Source organism: Salvelinus alpinus, chromosome 21, assembly GCF_045679555.1.
Source record: "Salvelinus alpinus chromosome 21, SLU_Salpinus.1, whole genome shotgun sequence".
NCBI lineage: Eukaryota > Metazoa > Chordata > Actinopteri > Salmoniformes > Salmonidae > Salvelinus > Salvelinus alpinus.
In genome coordinates this window covers 1,484,452-1,502,801 of record NC_092106.1, presented here as the reverse complement: position 1 = coordinate 1,502,801, position 18,350 = coordinate 1,484,452, and the positions used below count along the sequence as shown (strand labels likewise).

General features: G+C 45.6%; 1 protein-coding gene across 3 annotated transcripts in view; it reads left to right on the top strand.

The window, feature by feature from the left end:
• Positions 1 to 18,022, top strand: part of LOC139547567 (beta-1,3-glucosyltransferase-like) — a 172,059-nt gene extending 154,037 nt beyond the window's left edge. For all 3 annotated transcript variants that reach the window (XM_071356471.1, XM_071356469.1, XM_071356470.1), the window contains 2 exons: positions 15,719 to 15,863; positions 17,315 to 18,022. In XM_071356471.1, coding sequence (XP_071212572.1) covers positions 15,719 to 15,863; positions 17,315 to 17,482 — 313 coding nt within the window. In that variant the 3' untranslated portion in view covers positions 17,483 to 18,022. The remainder of the gene's footprint in view (positions 1 to 15,718; positions 15,864 to 17,314) is intronic.
• The last annotated feature ends 328 nt before the right edge of the window (positions 18,023 to 18,350 follow it).

Sequence of the window (18,350 nt, the reverse complement as noted above, 5' to 3'; positions counted from 1 at the left end):
TAACAAACTTGTATGCCATCTGTAAATACAAATAAAATGGTTAAATTACAAACCAGCTGGTTTAGCCACAGAAAAAGGGAGTAAATTTCCCGCTAGCCATGATTGGCTGAGATAATGAGTGGGCTGGACATGCCGAGCGATGAGTTCAGATTGGTCTGCCATATAGCACACTTCTGTCTATTTGAGCTGGTTAGTATGTGTAGATAATCCTGTCTAACGCGTTTAAAAAATATATATAAATTGAATTCGGAAAGTTTACATACACTTAGGCTGGAGTCATTAAAACTCGTTTTTCAACCACTACACTAATTTCTTGTTAACAAACTATAGTTTGGGCAAGTTGGTTAGGACCTCTACTTTGTGCCTGACACAAGTAATTTTTCCAACAATTGTTTAGAGACAGATTATTTCACTTATAATTCACTGTATCACAATTCCAGTGGGTTAGAAGTTTACATGCACTAAGTTGACTGTGCCTTTAACCAGCTTGGAACATTCCAGAAAATGATGTCATGGCTTTATAAGCTTCTGATAGGCTAATTGACATAATTTGAGTCAATTGGAGGTATACCTGTGGATGTATTTCAAGACCTACCTTCAAACTCAGTGCCTCTTTGCTTGACATCATGGGAAAATCAAAAGAAATCAGCCAAGAACTCAAAAACATTGTAGACCTCCACAAGTCTGGTTCATCCTTGGGAGCAATTCCCAAACGCCTGAAGGTACCACGTTCATCTGTACAAACAATAGTATACAAGTATAAACACCATGGGACCACGCAGCCGTCATACCGCTCAGGAAGGAGACACATTCTGTCTCCTAGAGATGAACGTACTTTGGTGATCAATCACAGAACAACAGCAAAGGCCCTTGTGAAGATGCTGGAGGAAACGGGTACAAAATTATCTATATCCACAGTAAAACTAGTCCTATATCGACATAACCTGAAAGGCCGCTCAGCAAGGAGGAAGCCACTGCTCCAAAATCGCAATAAAAAAGCAGGACTACGGTTTGCAACTGCACATTTTTATTTTTTATTTTTTTCACCTTTATTTAACCAGGTAGGCTAGTTGAGAACAAGTTCTCATTTGCAACTGCGACCTGGCCAAGATAAAGCATAGCAGTGTGAACAGACAACACAGAGTTACACATGGAGTAAACAATAAACAAGTCAATAACATGGTAGAAAAAAAAGAGAATCTATATACAATGTGTGCAAAAGGCATGAGGTAGGCAATAAATCGAATAATTACAATTTAGCAGATTAACACTAGAGTGATAAATCATCAGATGATCATGTGCAAGAAGAGATACTGGTGTGCAAAAGAGCAGAAAAGTAAATAAATAAAAGCAGTATGGGGGTGAGGTAGGTAAATTGGGTGGGTAGTTTACAGATGGACTATGTACAGCTGCAGCGATCGGTTAGCTGCTCGGATAGCAGATTTTTAAAGTTGTTGAGGGAGATAAAAGTCTCCAACTTCAGAGATTTTTGCAATTCGTTCCAGTCGCAGGCAGCAGAGAACTGGAAGGAAAGGCGTCCAAATGAGGTTTTGGCTTTAGGGATGATCAGTGAGATACACCTGCTGGAGCGCGTGTTGCGGGTGGGTGTAGCCATCGTGACCAGTGAACTGAGATAAGGCGGCACTTTACCTAGCATAGCCTTGTAGAAGACCTGGAGCCAGTGGGTCTGACGACGAACATGTAGCGAGGGCCAGCCGACTAGGGCATACAGGTCGCAGTGGTGGGTCGTATAAGGTGCTTTAGTAACAAAACGAATGGCACTGTGATAAACTGCATCCAGTTTGCTGAGTAGAGTATTGGAAGCTATTTTGTAGATGACATCGCCGAAGTCGAGGATCGGTAGGATAGTCAGTTTTACTAGGGTAAGTTTGGCGGCGTGAGTGAAGGAGGCTTTGTTGCGGAATAGAAAGCCGATTCTTGCTTTGATTTTGGATTGGAGATGTTTGATATGAGTCTGGAAGGAGAGTTTGCAGTCTAGCCAGACACCTAGGTACTTATAGATGTCCACATATTCTAGGTCGGAACCGTCCAGGGTGGTGATGCTAGTCGGGCGTGCGGGTGCAGGCAGCGAACGGTTGAAAAGCATGCATTTGGTTTTGCTAGCGTTTAAGAGCAGTTGGAGGCCACGGAAGGAGTGTTGTATGGCATTGAAGCTCGTTTGGAGGTTAGATAGCACAGTGTCCAAGGAAGGGCCGGAAGTATATAGAATGGTGTCGTCTGCGTAGAGGTGGATCAGGGAATCGCCCGCAGCAAGAGCAACATCATTGATGTATACAGAGAAAAGAGTCGGCCCGAGAATTGAACCCTGTGGTACCCCCATAGAGACTGCCAGAGGACCGGACAACATGCCCTCCGATTTGACACACTGAACTCTGTCTGCAAAGTAGTTGGTGAACCAGGCAAGGCAGTCATTAGAAAAACCGAGGCTACTGAGTCTGCCGATAAGAATATGGTGATTGACAGAGTCGAAAGCCTTGGCCAGGTCGATGAAGACGGCTGCACAGTAATGTCTTTTATCGATGGCGGTTATGATATCGTTTAGTACCTTGAGCGTGGCTGAGGTGCACCCATGACCGGCTCGGAAACCGGATTGCACAGCGGAGAAGGTACGGTGGGATTCGAGATGGTCAGTGATCTGTTTGTTGACTTGGCTTTCGAAGACCTTAGATAGGCAGGGCAGGATGGATATAGGTCTGTAACAGTTTGGGTCCAGGGTGTCTCCCCCTTTGAAGAGGGGGATGACCGCGGCAGCTTTCCAATCCTTGGGGATCTCAGATGTTACGAAGGAGAGGTTGAACAGGCTGGTGATAGGGGGTGCGACAATGGCGGCGGACAGTTTCAGAAATAGGGGGTCCAGATTGTCAAGCCCAGCTGATTTGTATGGGTCCAGGTTTTCCAGCTCTTTCAGAACATCTGCTATCTGGATTTGGGTAAAGGAGAAGCTGGGGAGGCTTGGGCGAGTAGCAGCGGGGGGGGCGGGGCTGTTGGCCAAGGTTGGAGTCGCCAGGAGGAAGGCATGGCCAGCCATTGAGAAATGCTTGTTGAAGTCTTCGATTATCATGGATTTATCGGTGGTGACCGTGTTACCTAGCCTCAGTGCAGTGGGCAGCTGGGAGGAGGTGCTCTTGTTCTCCATGGACTTTACAGTATCCCAGAACTTTTTGGAGTTAGAGCTACAGGATGCAAATTTCTGCTTGAAAAAGCTGGCCTTTGCTTTCCTGACTGACTGCGTGTATTGGTTCCTGACTTCCCTGAACAGTTGCATATCGCGGGGGCTCTTCGATGCTTTTGCAGTTCGCCACAGGATGTTTTTGTGCTGGTCGAGGGCAGTCAGGTCTGGAGTGAACCAAGGGCTATATCTGTTCTTGGTTCTGCATTTTTTGAACGGAGCATGCTTGTCTAATATGGTGAGGAAGTAACATTTAAAGAATGACCAGGCATCCTCAACTGACGGGATGAGGTCAATATCCTTCCAGGGTAACCCGGGCCAGGTCGATTAGAAAGGCCTGCTCGCAGAAGTGTTTTAGGGAGCGTTTGACAGTGATGAGGGGTGGTCGTTTGACCGCGGACCCGTGGCGGATACAGGCAATGAGGCAGTGATCGCTGAGATCTTGATTGAAGACAGCAGAGGTGTATTTGGAGGGCAGGTTGGTCAGGATAATGTCTATTAGGGTGCCCATGTTTACGGATTTAGGGTTGTACCTGGTGGGTTCCTTGATGATTTGTGTGAGATTGAGGGCATCAAGCTTGGATTGTAGGACTGCCGGGGTGTTAAGCATATCCCAGTTTAGGTCACCTAACAGAACAAACTCTGAAGCTAGATGGGGAGCGATCAATTCACAGATGGTGTCCAGGGCACAGCTGGGAGCTGAGGGGGGTCGGTAGCAGGCGGCAACAGTGAGAGACTTATTTCTGGAGAGATTAATTTTTAAAATTAGAAGTTCGAACTGTTTGGGCATAGACCTGGAAAGTATGACAGAACTTTGCAGGCTATCTCTGCAGTAGATTGCAACTCCTCCCCCTTTGGCAGTTCTATCTTGACGGAAAGTGTTATAGTTGGGTATGGAAATCTCAGAATTTTTGGTGGCCTTCCTAAGCCAGGATTCGGACACGGCAAGGACATCAGGGTTGGCAGAGTGTGCTAAAGCGGTGAGTAAGGCAAACTTAGGGAGGAGGCTTCTGATGTTGACATGCATGAGGCCAAGGCTTTTTCGATCACAGAAGTCAACAAATGAGGGTGACTGGGGACATGCAGGGCCTGGGTTTACCTCCACATCACCCGAGGAACAGAGGAGTAGTAGGATGAGGGTGCGGCTAAAGGCTATCAAAACTGGTCGCCTAGAGCGTTGGGGACAAAGAATAAAAGGAGCAGATTTATGGGCGTGGTAGAATAGATTCTGGGCATAATGTGCAGACAGGGGTATGGTGGGGCGTGGGTACAGCGGAGGCAAGCCCAGGCACTGGGTGATGATAAGAGAGGTTGTATCTCTGGACATGCTGGTCTCAATGGGTGAGGTCACCGCATGTGTGGGGGGTGGGACCAAGGAGGTATCAGAGGTACGGAGAGTGGAACTACAGGGTCCATTGCAAACCAAAACAATGATAATGATAACTAGCCTGAACAACAGTATGCAAGGCATATTGATATTTGAGAGAGACATACAATAAGGCATAAAGTGATTGCAGGTCTTGATTGGGAGAGCTAGCTAAAACAACAGGTAAGATAACAGCAGCAATAACAGGGTGCTTGTCTAACACAGCAACAACAGGTAAAAATGGCGACGACTAGGCAGAGAGGGTCGGATTAACTACACACAGATCCTGAGTTAAAGCACAGAGCCGACAGATAAAACACAAATAAACAGAATGGAGTACCGTGAATTAATGGACAGTCAAGCATGCATCAGCTATGTAGCCAAGTGATCATAGTGTCCAGGGGGCAGCCGTAGATGGAGCAGGGAGGCCTCCACTAAGCTAGCACGCGGCGTTTAAAGTTAGTAGCCCGGGGGGTGGTCTGCTCAGACGGAGGGGGTCTGCTCAGACGTGGTCGTGTCGACAGAGAATCCAAGCCAGATGGCGATGGCGAAAGAGAGGTTGTGAATTGTAGAATTGTGTTTGCTAACTGGTGCTAGCTTCGTGGCAGTGGCGCTAGCTGCGCTAGCCGCAAGCTAGCTGTGAGGATCAGAAGCAGTGGCTCAGGGATTACGGCAGGAATCCGGCGTTGTTGTCGAGAGACAGTCCGATGCTGGTAAATTGGTGAGTAATATCCAGGCTAATAACAGGGCTGGTGTCTGTGCAGAAGGTAGAAGCTACTAGCAGCGGCAAAAAAAAATGGCTAAATTAGCTTGTAGCTGGTATTGTAGCCCAAGAATTCGCTGGTAGACCTCTTCAGCTAGCCGGCAGATGGGCCTAGCTCGAGGCTAGCTCAAGGCTAACTGGTGCTTGCTTCGGGACAGAGGTGTTAGCCAGTAGTAGCCACTCGGTTGCAGCTAGCTAGCTGTGATGATACGGTGTAAATGTCCAGAGCTTGCGTCAGGAATCCGGTGATGTGGTAGAGAAAAAGCAGTCCTATATGCTCTGGGTTGATATCGCGCTTGCAGACTGGCAGGTATTGGCCCGGTATTGAAGCTGGCTGTGTCCGAGTTGAGGGTGAAGACCGCAGCAGTGGCTAACTGACTACTAGCTAGTAGCTAGTTATCTGGCTAGCTTCTGATTGGGGTTACGGTTCTAAAGTATAAAAAAAATAGCAGGTCCGTACCACATTGGGTGAGGCGGAGTGTAGGAATGTATATTCAGTTCCTAGATGGAAAGTGAAATTAAAATATATACGAAATGTATACGAAAAATACGAAGACTATTTACACAGGACAGGACAAAACAAAGACACGTCCGACTGCTACGCCACACTTGGATTGGACTGTGCACCAGGGGGACAAATATCGTACTTTTTGGAGAAATGTCCTCTGGCCATAACGACCATTGTTCTGTTTGAAGGAAAAAGGGGGAGGCTTGCAAGCCAAAGAACACCATCCCAACCGTGAAGCACGGGGGTGCAGCATCATGTTGTGGGGGTGCTTTGCTGCAGGAGGGACTGGTGCACGTCACAAGATAGATGGTATCATGAGGAAAGGAAAATTATGTGGATATATTGAAGCAACATCTCAAGACATCAGTCAGGATGTTAAAGCTTGGTCGCAAATGGGTCTTCCAAATGGACAATGACCTCAAGCATTCTTCCAAAGTTGTGGCAAAATGGCTTAAGGACAACAAAGTCAAGGTATTGGAGTGGCCATCACAAAGCCCTGACCTCAATCCTATAGAACATTTGTGGGCAGACTTGAAAAAGCGTGTGCGAGCAAGGAGGCCTACAAACCTGACGCAGTTACACCAGCTCTGTCAGGAGGAATGGGCCAAAATTCACCCAACTTATTGTGGGAAGCTTGTGGAAGGGTACCCAAAACGTTTGACCCAAGTTAAACAATTTAAAGGCAATGCTACCAAATACTAATTGAGTGTATGTAAACTTCTGACCCACTGGGAATGTGATGAAAGAAATAGAAGCTGAAATAAATCATTCTCTCTACTATTATTCTGACATTTCACATTCTTAAAATAAAGTGGTGATCCTAACGGACCTAAAACAGGGAATAATTACTAAATGTCAGGAATTGTGAAAAACTGAGTTTAAATTAATTTGGCTAAGGTCTATGTAAACTTCTGACTTCAACTGTATAAGTGTTGCTCTCCACTTTCTGGAGGACCTAGTTTTGAAATCAGTGTAATTAGAGTATGATAGCTAAGGAGAAAACACCTGTCTCCGGATTACATCTTCAAATTAAGGGTAACCATTGCATCCGTGACAGGGTGAAGCATCCAACCATGATGTATATGGGTAAGGTACTCTATCTAGCTACATTGTCAGATATTATACATTTCTAATTTTGACAGTCATTTTCATTTCAGGTTAGTGTGCTGTTAGCTAGCTAGCTAACGTTAGCTGGCTGGCTCGCTAGCTAACGTTACGGGTATGATCTTATTATTTGTATCCCAGAGCCATTTGCTTGGCTAATTATAGCCTAATGTTATCTTGCAGACATTGAACCTGATTGGTTAGCTACGTGCAGGGTAGTAACGTCATAAATTGGGATTATGGTTCATTGTTTAGCTAGCTAGCTACATGTATTAACAAAAGACTCCACTATGCAAGTATCCATTTCAATAGAATGTCACTCCGACAGCTGTTGATAGATGTAGCTGGTAAATTCGCTCTGGCTATCTACACCGATTTCAGACCACGGGTAGGATAGTTTATCTATCTACATTTTCAGCTATTACACATTTCTTATTTTGACAAAGTCTTTTCATTTCAAGTTAAAGTGTACTGTTAGCTAGCTAGCTAATGTTAGCTGGCTGGCTCGCTAGCTATCGTTATGTGTATGATCTTATTATTCGTATCTTAGAGCCATTTTCTTTCTAGTTATAGCCTAATGTTAGCTAGCTAACATTGAACATGGTTGGTTAGCTAGCTGCTGATTCATGCAGGGTAGTAACGTCATGAGTTGAGATTATGGTTCATTGTTTACCTACTGTAGCTAGCTACATGTCTTAACAAAAGACTCCAATATGCAAGAAACCATTTCGGGTGCGTTCGTAAATACAGTCTGGCCATCTACTCCGATTTCAGAGCACTCTCGTCTGAGTGTGCCAGAGCACAGTGTAGCTGATGAATTTATGAATGCTCAACACCCGTTGAATATTGCTGGTGTCAGTAAACGTCGCCAAAAAAGTGTTATTAACTTGTTGCCAGCAGCACAGTTAGTCACCAACGCTCTGGATAACATGAAAACAGCCTAACCAACTCTGCTAGGGCGAGTAAAATGGTCAGAGTGGGGTGTTCTCTCATTTGTGTCTGGAATGCTCGGATCAACCCTACTCATTGGCCAGAGTGTCCAGTGTGCACTCTGAACGCTCCGAGAGCGAAAACACTGAATTAACGTACGGACAATCTGACAGCACAGTTGCAGTCACCAACACTCTGGGTAACATAAAAACAGCCTAACCAGCTCTGCTAGGGCGAGTAATGTTCAGTGAGCTGTTCTCTCATTTGTGTCTGGAAGTAGCTAGCAAGTTAGCCAGTTAACTTGGGTGCTTGACTGCTGTTGTTAGTACAGAACACTCGGATCAACACTTGAAGAGATGGGTCGGGCTAAAGCTTAAGAGGGTGTGAATGATGCTGAATGGGCGTAGACAAAGAAGAGCACTCCAGTTGGTACCATAACATTCAAAGGCCATTTTCTCAAAAGTGAGGTTACAAGTTTATCAACTTTCAAAGCAGAATTACTTTCCCATTGTTCCTCAAATGCAGTGTATGATATACCATTTTATAGCTCTCCGTCTCTGCTTTTATCCAATGTAAAATACACCATTTCAAATGTTGCTGACATAAGACTGGATCAAGGCGGTCGGTCACATATGGATTTGGTCTCTCTTACCAAATAGGGCTATCTTCTGTATATCACCTCTACCTTGTCAAACACAACTGATTGGCTCATATGCATTAAGAAGGAAAGAAATTCCCCAATTTAACTTTTAACAAGGCACACCTGTTAATTGAAATGCATTCCAGGTGACTACCTCATGAAGCTGGTTGATAGAATGCGAAGACAAAGGGTGGCTACTTTGAAAAATCTAAAATAAAAACACTTGTTTTGGTTACTACATGATTCCATATGTGTTATGTCATGGTTTTGATGTCTTCACTATTATTTTACAATGTAGAAAATAGTACAAATAAAGGAAAAACTCTGCGATGAGTAGGTGTGTCCAGACTTTTAACTGGTACTGTATGCACGAAATGTTTCGAATGGGAAGCATGCGGACGCCTTAAGACAGATGTCGCTTTTATCTTTTTTTAGACGGTTTTGTAATACATGAATGATTTTACTTGTCTGAATCGAATATTCCCATTTCTTATCTGTCAGGTTTTGGCCAAGACTGTTCGGGTTTTGGACACTAGATGTCCCCATTGCACCTTTTTTGTACCTTTTGTTTTTCTTGCTCTAATTATTGCTTGCACCTGTAGGTCATTCCCTTGTTAGTATTTAAACCCTGTGTGTTCCTCAGTTCTTTGCTCAGTGTTTGTAAGTTAGCACCCAGCCCCAGCCCAAGCCTTGTTTTATACAGATATTTCTCTTGTTGGATTTTCCAGAGGTTCTCTGGTTTAGTTCTTGTGTATTATTTGAGTAGTCTTTTGAGGTTTGTTTTTCCCTGCTGTTTTTTACCACTTTGTGTAGTTTCTTTTGTATTTTGGAGGATTTCCATTTTGTGCCTCTTGGCTTTATTTTTGGACATTGTGGATTTAGTTTCTTTGCCTGAAGATTTTGTTCTTTAATTAAACCACCATCTCTAGTACTGCTGTGTCTGCCTCATCTTCTGGGTTCTGACGATTATTAGTGACTGTTTCTCGCACCGGGTCCTGACAGAAACACTGAGCCATTATAATGAACCCAGAGGCAGCCAGTACCCAGGATTTTTTTTTCCATGCTGTCCCACCACGAGGGGACTGTCCAACGCCACGAAGCTGCTCTGGTTCAGCAAGAGGCTTTAATGGCTAGACATTCTCAACTTCTGTCAGAGATGCTGACTTCCATAAAGCAGATTTCGGATCGACTTTCCCCGGCAACCGCTTCTGCTCCAGTTCATCCGATTCAAGTGCCCCTGGCAGTTAACCCCCTGGCTGAACCTCGTCTGCCGCCTCCCCAACGGTTCTCGTGGGATCCGAGTGTTTCATCACCCTGCTGTCGGAAAAAGCCCTAGCCTGGGCTACTGCTGTGTGGGATGCCCAAAGTCCCTGCTGTGCCAGCTACTCTACCTTTGCTGAAGAATTCAAGCGAGTGTTTCAAGGTCCTACCAACGGCCCTGACTCAGCCAAACAGCTCCTGACTCTCCGCCAAGGTCGGCGCAGCGTGACGGACTATGCCATCCAGTTCCGCACTGTGGCAGCAGCAAGTGGCTGGAACGACGAGGCGCTCACAGTGTGTTTTTTGAAGGGTCTTTCTGACACCATCCAAGATGAACTGGCCACTCGGGAACCACCGGACAACCTCGAGTCCCTTATCAAGTTGGCTTCACGCATAGACCAGCGTCTGAGAGAGAGAGAACTCAACCGTAGACCGCTCACCCTAGCTCCTATCGGTTCCAGCTCCGAGTCTCCACCTTTATCCTCGCTGGCTCCACCAGAACCCATGCAGGTTGGACGCATCTCCCAGGCTGAGAGAGACCGCCGGATGAGGGAGCGATGCTGTCTATATTGCGGCAAACCGGGCCATTTCCGCTCCACGTGTCCCGGGCTCCAGGGAAACGCACTCTCCCGTGCAGGCCTGGGAGGACTGTAATGGGAAACATAACCTCCTCCCATCCATCCAACTCCCGCCTGCTCATTCCAGTTACCCTTTCCTGGGACGACCACGAGTTTTCTCTTCAAGCCTTGGTAGACTCTGGAGCCGCAGGTAACTTCATGGATGGGGTCTGGGCGAAGGAGAATGGCGTTCCTTCTGAACCTCTAAGTGACCCCATAAGGGTTACTACGTTGGATAGAAGCCCTTTGGGATCTAGACTTGTCACTCGTGCCACTACCCCCTTGCGACTTTCAGTTTCCCAACACCAGGAAGTGATGAACTTTCATCTGATCTCCTGTTCCGAGTTCCCTCTCGTCCTTGGTTATCCCTGGCTTCACAGCCATAACCCTCACATCGACTGGTCTGTGGGCACTATCAAGCAGTGGGGTCCTACGTGCCAAGCCACTTGTATCTTCCCGAGTTCCCAGAGTTCCCCTTCCGAGTCTCTAGAATCCATCGACCTGTCCCGAGTTCCCGAGTGTTACCATGACCTCAAACTGGTATTTAGCAAACAGAGGGCCACCAAACTACCACCCCATAGACCTTACGATTGCACCATCGACCTGTTTCCGGGGACCTGCCCTCCCAGGGGTCGGATCTTTTCCCTTTCTCCTCCCGAACGAGCTGCTATGGATACCTACATCAAGGACGCTCTGGCAGCAGGCCTCATGCGTCCATCTACCTCGCTGGCGGGAGCAGGGTTTTTCTTTGTGGCCAAGAAAGACGGTGGATTACGACCTTGCATTGACTACCGGGGACTCAATGCCATAACCGTCCGTAACCGCTACCCGCTACCCCTTATGGCCACAGCCTTTGAGCTGCTCCAGGAAGCAGTTGTCTTCACTAAGCTTGACCTGCGGAACGCATACCATCTTGTGCGGATCAAACCCGGGGACGAGTGGAAGACCGCTTTCAACACGCCTACTGGTCACTACGAATACTCGGTGATGCCCTTCGGCCTGACCAACGCTCCGGCTGTGTTCCAAGCGCTCATAAACGATGTGCTTAGGGATATGCTTAACATCTTCGTGTTTGTTTACTTGGATGACATCCTCATCTTTTCGAGCTCCCTTCAAGAACACACTAAGCATGTCAGACAAGTGCTCAAACGCCTCCTAGACAGCCATTTGTACGTTAAGCCGGAGAAGTGTGAATTCCATTCCTCTCGAGTACAATTCCTGGGATTTATAGTGGAACCCGGTCGAGTCCAGATGGACCCCAAGAAGGTAGGGGCGGTAGCGGATTGGCCCACCCCCAAGTCCGTTAAGGAAGTTCAGCGTTTCCTGGGCTTCACCAACTTTTACCGCAAGTTCATCAAGAACTTCAGCTCGGTGGCAGCCCCTCTCTCAGCTGTAACCAAGGGTGGCAACACAAGGTTTCTGTGGGGAAGAGAAGCTGAGACGGCCTTCCAAGGACTCAAGCAGCGCATCCTCTCTGCTCCCATCCTGACACTACCAACGGCGGATGAACCTTTTGTGGTGGAGGTAGACGCATCAGAGGTTGGGGTTGGAGCTGTCCTGTCTCAGAGGGGTGAAGACAAGAAGCTTCATCCTTGCGCCTTCTTCTCTCACCGGCTTACCCCGGCCGAGAGGAATTACGATGTGGGGGATCGTGAACTCCTAGCGGTTAAGATGGCATTGAAGGAATGGAGACACTGGCTCGAGGGGGCTTCTCAACCGTTTCAAGTGCTTACGGACCACAAATATCTGGAGTATATCCAGCAGGCGAAGCGGTTGAACTCCAGACAAACTCGATGGTCTCTTTTCTTCAGCCGATTTCAGTTTATCCTCACCTATAGACCCGGGTCGAAGAATCTCAAACCGGACGCCTTGTCACGAATCTACTCTCCTGCCATTCGAGAAGATACTGACATGACTGTCCTTCCGGCCGCTAAGATCGTGGCTCCGATCTCGTGGCAAGTGGAGGATTCCGTGAAACAAGCTCAAGCCATCGAACCGGGCCCTGGAGGAGGTCCTGCTAATCGGTTGTTTGTTCCCAAGGCAGCAAGGTCCCAAGTCCTTCTGTGGGGGCACTCCTCTCGCCTCACCTGTCACCCGGGCGTAGGTCGCACCTTGGAGTTCATCCAGCGTAAGTTCTGGTGGCCCACCATAAAAGAAGACGTTGCCACTTTCGTCAAGGCCTGTTCCGTGTGCTGCCAGGGCAAATCTTCTCACCTCCGCCCTCAAGGACTCCTTCACCCTCTATCTATTCCCCACCGACCCTGGTCCCATATCTCGTTGGACTTTATTACTGGCCTTCCTCCGTCCCATGGTAATACTACGATCCTAGTCATCATCGACAGGTTTTCTAAGGCGGCCAGGTTTGTTCCCTTGACCAAATTACCTTCTGCCAAGGAAACAGCTGAGTTGGTGATTAACCATGTGTTCCGAGTCTTTGGGATTCCGCAAGATATGGTTTCCGACAGAGGTCCCCAGTTCGCCTCAAGGTTTTGGAAGGCCTTCTGCCAACTCATAAGGGCCACGGCCAGTTTATCTTCAGGGTACCATCCGGAGTCCAATGGCCAAACTGAGAGGATGAATCAGGAGCTGGAAACCACCCTCAGATGCATGGTTTCCAACAACCCGTCCACATGGTCATCCTTCATTGTTTGGGCCGAGTACGCGCACAACACCTTGTGCTCCTCCTCCACTGGTATATCCCCGCATGAGTGTCAGTTTGGCTATGCGCCTCTATTGTTCCCGGACCAGGAGGCAGAAGTCAGAGTGCCTTCAGCCTCGAGATTCATCAGACGCTGTCGGCTTACGTGGAAGAAGGCACGTCTTAATCTTCTGCATTCCTCTCAGCAGTACCAACGACAAGCCAACAGACGTCGCCGTCCCGGTCCTACCCTGTACCCCGGCCAGAGAGTATGGCTCTCAACTAAGAACTTACCACTACGGGTGGAGTCTCGCAAGCTGTCCCAGAGGTTCATCGGTCCCTTTAAGATTGCCAGGAGAGTCAATCCCGTTACTTTTCGCCTGCACTTACCCAGATCCCTTAAGATCAATCCAACATTTCACATTTCTTTATTAAAACCTGTTGTTTTTTCTCCCCTTATCCCGGCAGGCAGACCTCCCCCTCCGCCCCGTGTCATCGGTGGCCAGTCGGCTTATACCGTCCACCGGATACTGGATTCCCGCCGGGTGCAGCGGTCCTGGCAGTATCTGGTGGACTGGGAAGGCTACGGTCCCGAGGAGCGCTCCTGGGTTCCTGCCAAGGACATACTGGACCCTGACCTCATTCGTCAGTTCAGGACCCTCCACCCTGAGAAGGCTGGTAGGAACGTCAGGAGCCGTTCCTAGGAGGGGGATTCTGTCAGGTTTTGGCCAAGACTGTTCGGGTTTTTGGTCACTAGATGTCCCCATTGCACCTTTTTTGTACTTTTTGTTTTTCTTGCTCTAATTATTGTTTGCACCTGTAGGTCATTCCCTTGTTAGTATTTAAACCCTGTGTGTTCCTCAGTTCTTTGCTCAGTGTTTGTAAGTTAGCACCCAGCCCTAGCCCAAGCCTTGTTTTATACAGATATTTCTCTTGTTGGATTTTCCAGAGGTTCTCTGGTTTAGTTCTTGTGTATTATTTAAGTAGTCTTTTGAGGTTTGTTTTTCCCTGCTGTTTTTTACCACTTTGTGGAGTCTCTTTTGTATTTTGGAGGATTTCCATTTTGTGCCTCTTGGCTTTATTTTTGGACATTGTGGATTTAGTTTCTTTGCCTGAAGATTTTGTTCTTTAATTAAACCACCATCTCTAGTACTGCTGTGTCTGCCTCATCTTCTGGGTTCTGACGATTATTAGTGACTGTTTCTCGCACCGGGTCCTGACATTATCAAGAGGGGAAAAGGAAATATTCCTGAACTTTAGGCTACACATTTGATATTTGAAACAAAATCGTGATTGTGTTGTATTTCGAATCAAACAATATTGTATTCTAATATAGGTGAGGATAGTGGAGATTATTTATTTAAGCTATTAGTAGAACAACGTGATAAGACTCAATAGTGAACCTTTATAATTTAGTACAGGGCTACTGTACAAAATAGTAATTAGGCCAGTAGGCCTACCGTGGCATATTGTAGCCTACTTTATTGAAGAAACAATGTCTGAATATGAAAACAATGTAGTAGGGAGAGTAATTTCGTGTTATTTGGAAGTTGTTATCCAAAGAAACAGATGCAAAGTGTTACGTTTTATAATTATATTTACGTTTTTTATCACAATCATTGCTGCAACCAATATCACTTTAATTTACAATGTGGTAGGCTAATTACTTAAAAGTAGGTTTTTAATAACTTTCTTTTCTCCATGTTATTGACATGGGTTACATTTCCAGTTTAATCATGTTATTTCAGTTGTAATATGTCACATTCTTCCATTTACCTTTTTCATATTTCGATTTCATTGTTCTTAATGGGATGTTTTTTCATTGGGGCGGAAGTAGTGAAGGCAGACAATGACCATTTCCCATGCCATTTCTGCTGTCTAGTATTAAGCTGGTTTGACACAATAACAGCGTCAGATCAGCTGGTCTAGTAGTTTCATTGTGCAGCTTTTTTTGTTGCAATTTTTTTAATTTTAGCTCGGAGCTACGTGTAATCTCCCGTTTAGTAGCGTGTCAATAAATCCAGCGGCAACCTGCAGGTAATCTGCCCGGTTCCGCGTCTTCGTTGCAATCAGGCCGCTCATTCATAAATATTTGTGGGATCTGTGTGTGTACAGTACATGTGATATTACCAGACTACCATGCGAAGGGTCGCTCTTCACTGGAAATATTCAACATTTAAAGTCCTACTCCAGTCTCCTTTTCAACTCTTTTATCACCTAGTTCTTATCAAAAGGCACATCGTAATAGGTGGTCCACGTGTCCTCTGACATGGCACAAATGGGGGTGGGGGGTTTTTCCTCTTTTGTTCTCTATTGCTCCTATTTTGTTCCTCAAGCAAGGGCCTATGACATCAGAGCGCACCACCAGACCTTTAATGGCCTACTCCATGAATTTTGCACTTGTGTCTGAAAAAAACACAATTTTGCACACAGGCAAATTTGTTTACCTGTGTGTACATTACTGTATGTATACATGTGATATAGTTTTTCAACCAAAAACAAATAGCTGGAATGTGTCTAAGTTGTCAATCCACCTTGTTCTCCCTTAATTGTGTTGGTCAGAGTAGTGATGTTGATGTGTGTGTTAATAACAATAATAATAATCATTGATTGGATTCTCCACCTAGGTGCTCAATCATTTTCTGTGCCAGAATGATCAACACACACAAGCTAATGTGTGTTTGTGTGTTGTGTCCTGTCAGGATGGTGTTCAGTAGGGCCGCGGTGGTGAGGCTCCTGGCCAGTGACTGCAAGTGTTACAGTAATGACGCCCCTGATGACATGGTGCTGGGGATGTGTCTCAACGCTCTGGGGCTCCCTGTCACACATAGCTCCCTCTTCCACCAGGTAAAACACTGGCCTTACCCAATACCCTTATGCCAGGAACCCACAGTTTGGAGTTGTATTGGCATGATTCGTGTCACATACTATTTTCATGATTGTTCATTGAATGATCGTATATGAAAAATGGCAGCTCTAGAGTTGCTCAGTGTGGCAGGGTCAACAATAGCCGATTTACTGCACTTGTGATTTCCTGACAACACCAAATCTTCCCAAACAAAAGTCTAGCATGTCAGAAGTGTCTGTGCTGTGTGGAACCCTGCTACAAAGGAGATTCCACGCCAATAGGAACGCTGACATGCACTGTAGAAAAGATGAAGCAATTGGGATATCTTTCTACACAGCATGTTATCTAACATTTTCTACACCCTAATTGACCATTTCTAAGTATCCGATTTTATTAACCATATTGTAGGTCTACTAGAACACAGATCATTGCAGATTTGACAAATAAGCACTTTCTGCTATCTTCTATTTTGAAAAGACAAATTCAAATCAAAAGAAATGTAACTTCATTTATACAAGTGGTAAGTGAGAACACCCTTCAGATAGCAAATCCTAAAGATGTATCAGCTGTTATGTCGTACAGTGGAGCACATCCACTGCACGACATGGCAAAGGAGTTTGGATGATCAAAACTGCACTGTGGGAGAGATCCATTACCTTATAAATGTTTATCCATTACCCTTACCTAATACCAACTACAGTTGCGCACAAGTACTACATAGAGCCATGACTACACGGAACTCTATTCCACATCAGGTAACTGATGCAAGCAGTAAAATATTTTAAACGGATAGAAATATACCTTATGGAACAGCGGGGACTGTGAAGCAACACAAAAATAGGCACATGCATAATCACACACGATAACATACGCACTACACATACACGTACACATGGATTTTGTACTTTAGATATGTGGAAGTGGTGGAGTAGGGGCCTGAGGGCACACAGTGTGTTGTGAATGTATTGTAATGTTTTAAATGTTTGCTGGACCCCAGGAAGAGTAGCTAATGGGGATCCATAATAAATACACAACCCCAAAACTTATCTAATAAGTTACCTAAGACCTAATATTCTTTACCCCAATTTTTTTTTTAATTCACAGTACGTCAATTTCACAGTTCAACAATGGTTGTTGTAGCAAGGCTCAGGTAACAAAGACACTAGCCTTTGGTATCCAATAGCCAATATCTATCCTTAGTTTCCTCCTCACTTTCTCCTCATCCCCTGGGGGACTGGTTGTCTCTGATTGTACCAGTGTATTTAATAACCCTGTTTAAGAGTAGCAATTACAGCAGTCTCCAGTGCAGTCTCTGTGGCTGACAGAAATGGAAGGTGTTGAAAGGAATTGTTCACTCAAATGACAAAATGGCATATTGGTTTCCTTGCCCTGTAAGCGGTCTGTGGACAAGGTAAGGGAGGCAGGTATAATAGTTGTTATGTCCCTCCAGGCTCGACCTGAAGACTACTCCAGAGACTTCCTAGCCCACCAGGTGCCCATCTCCTTCCACAAACACTGGAACATCGACCCCATCGCAGTCTTCAACAGGTGGCTAAAGGACGAGTCGAGGTCGACAAGCCCACACGGACTAAACAAGAGCACCAAGGAAGAGTTATAGTCACTCAGACAGTATCAGTCTTAGTGTGTGTGTGTGGAGTCATGGACAAACAAATTGTAAGCATGTTTCCTCCGTCGGTGTAAATGTTTTCTATATTGTTAATCTTGCGGAGATATAATTTGGAAGGTTCATGCAGGTCTCTGTCCATGAATGTGTGTTTGGGAACTTATTCATGACTGAGGCCAGGCACGTTAGAGCAGCCCACTACTATGGACTTTCAAAGGTAATTTACGCTTGGGCCAACATGCTCAACATTTACCATGAATGCGATCTCCGCAAACTTCGGGTAAAACGCCTTTAGAAGGCACATTGTCGGCTGTCTAGCACGCAGTATTGTATTGAATCCCGGCCACAGTTTCAATATATTTGCATGTTGAGGTTGTCAGTGTGTGTTCGGATCTTGTCTGTGTATATTTATAGTATGATATAATCCATTTCTTGCCAAAACTCTTTTTTTTTTTTTTTAAAGGATATATCTCAACATTATTGCTACATGCTGTACAATGTGTACTATTTTTATAAAAACGTGTTTGCGCTGTCGTAATGGAGTTTTATTTCTGCCATTTGGTTTCAGGATTAATTCATTAGTATTAATTCTGACTGTAAATATCACACACAAAACAAATACTGTTTAATGGAATTTTAAATAGAATCTTAGAGAAATGTCTCCAGATGTTTTGTTGATGATAACTTTGAAAGCAAAGGGCCTTTGGGGGGGGCATATTTCCGTCATGACACACTAGCTTTCCTCATTACTTCATGAATAATCAGTTTTAACTTGTGTAACTTTATTTATGGAAGGCTTATCAGTACAGGCCCAGCATGGGGACAGGGATGTGGTTAAATTCATCTTTAATATGTCAAACTC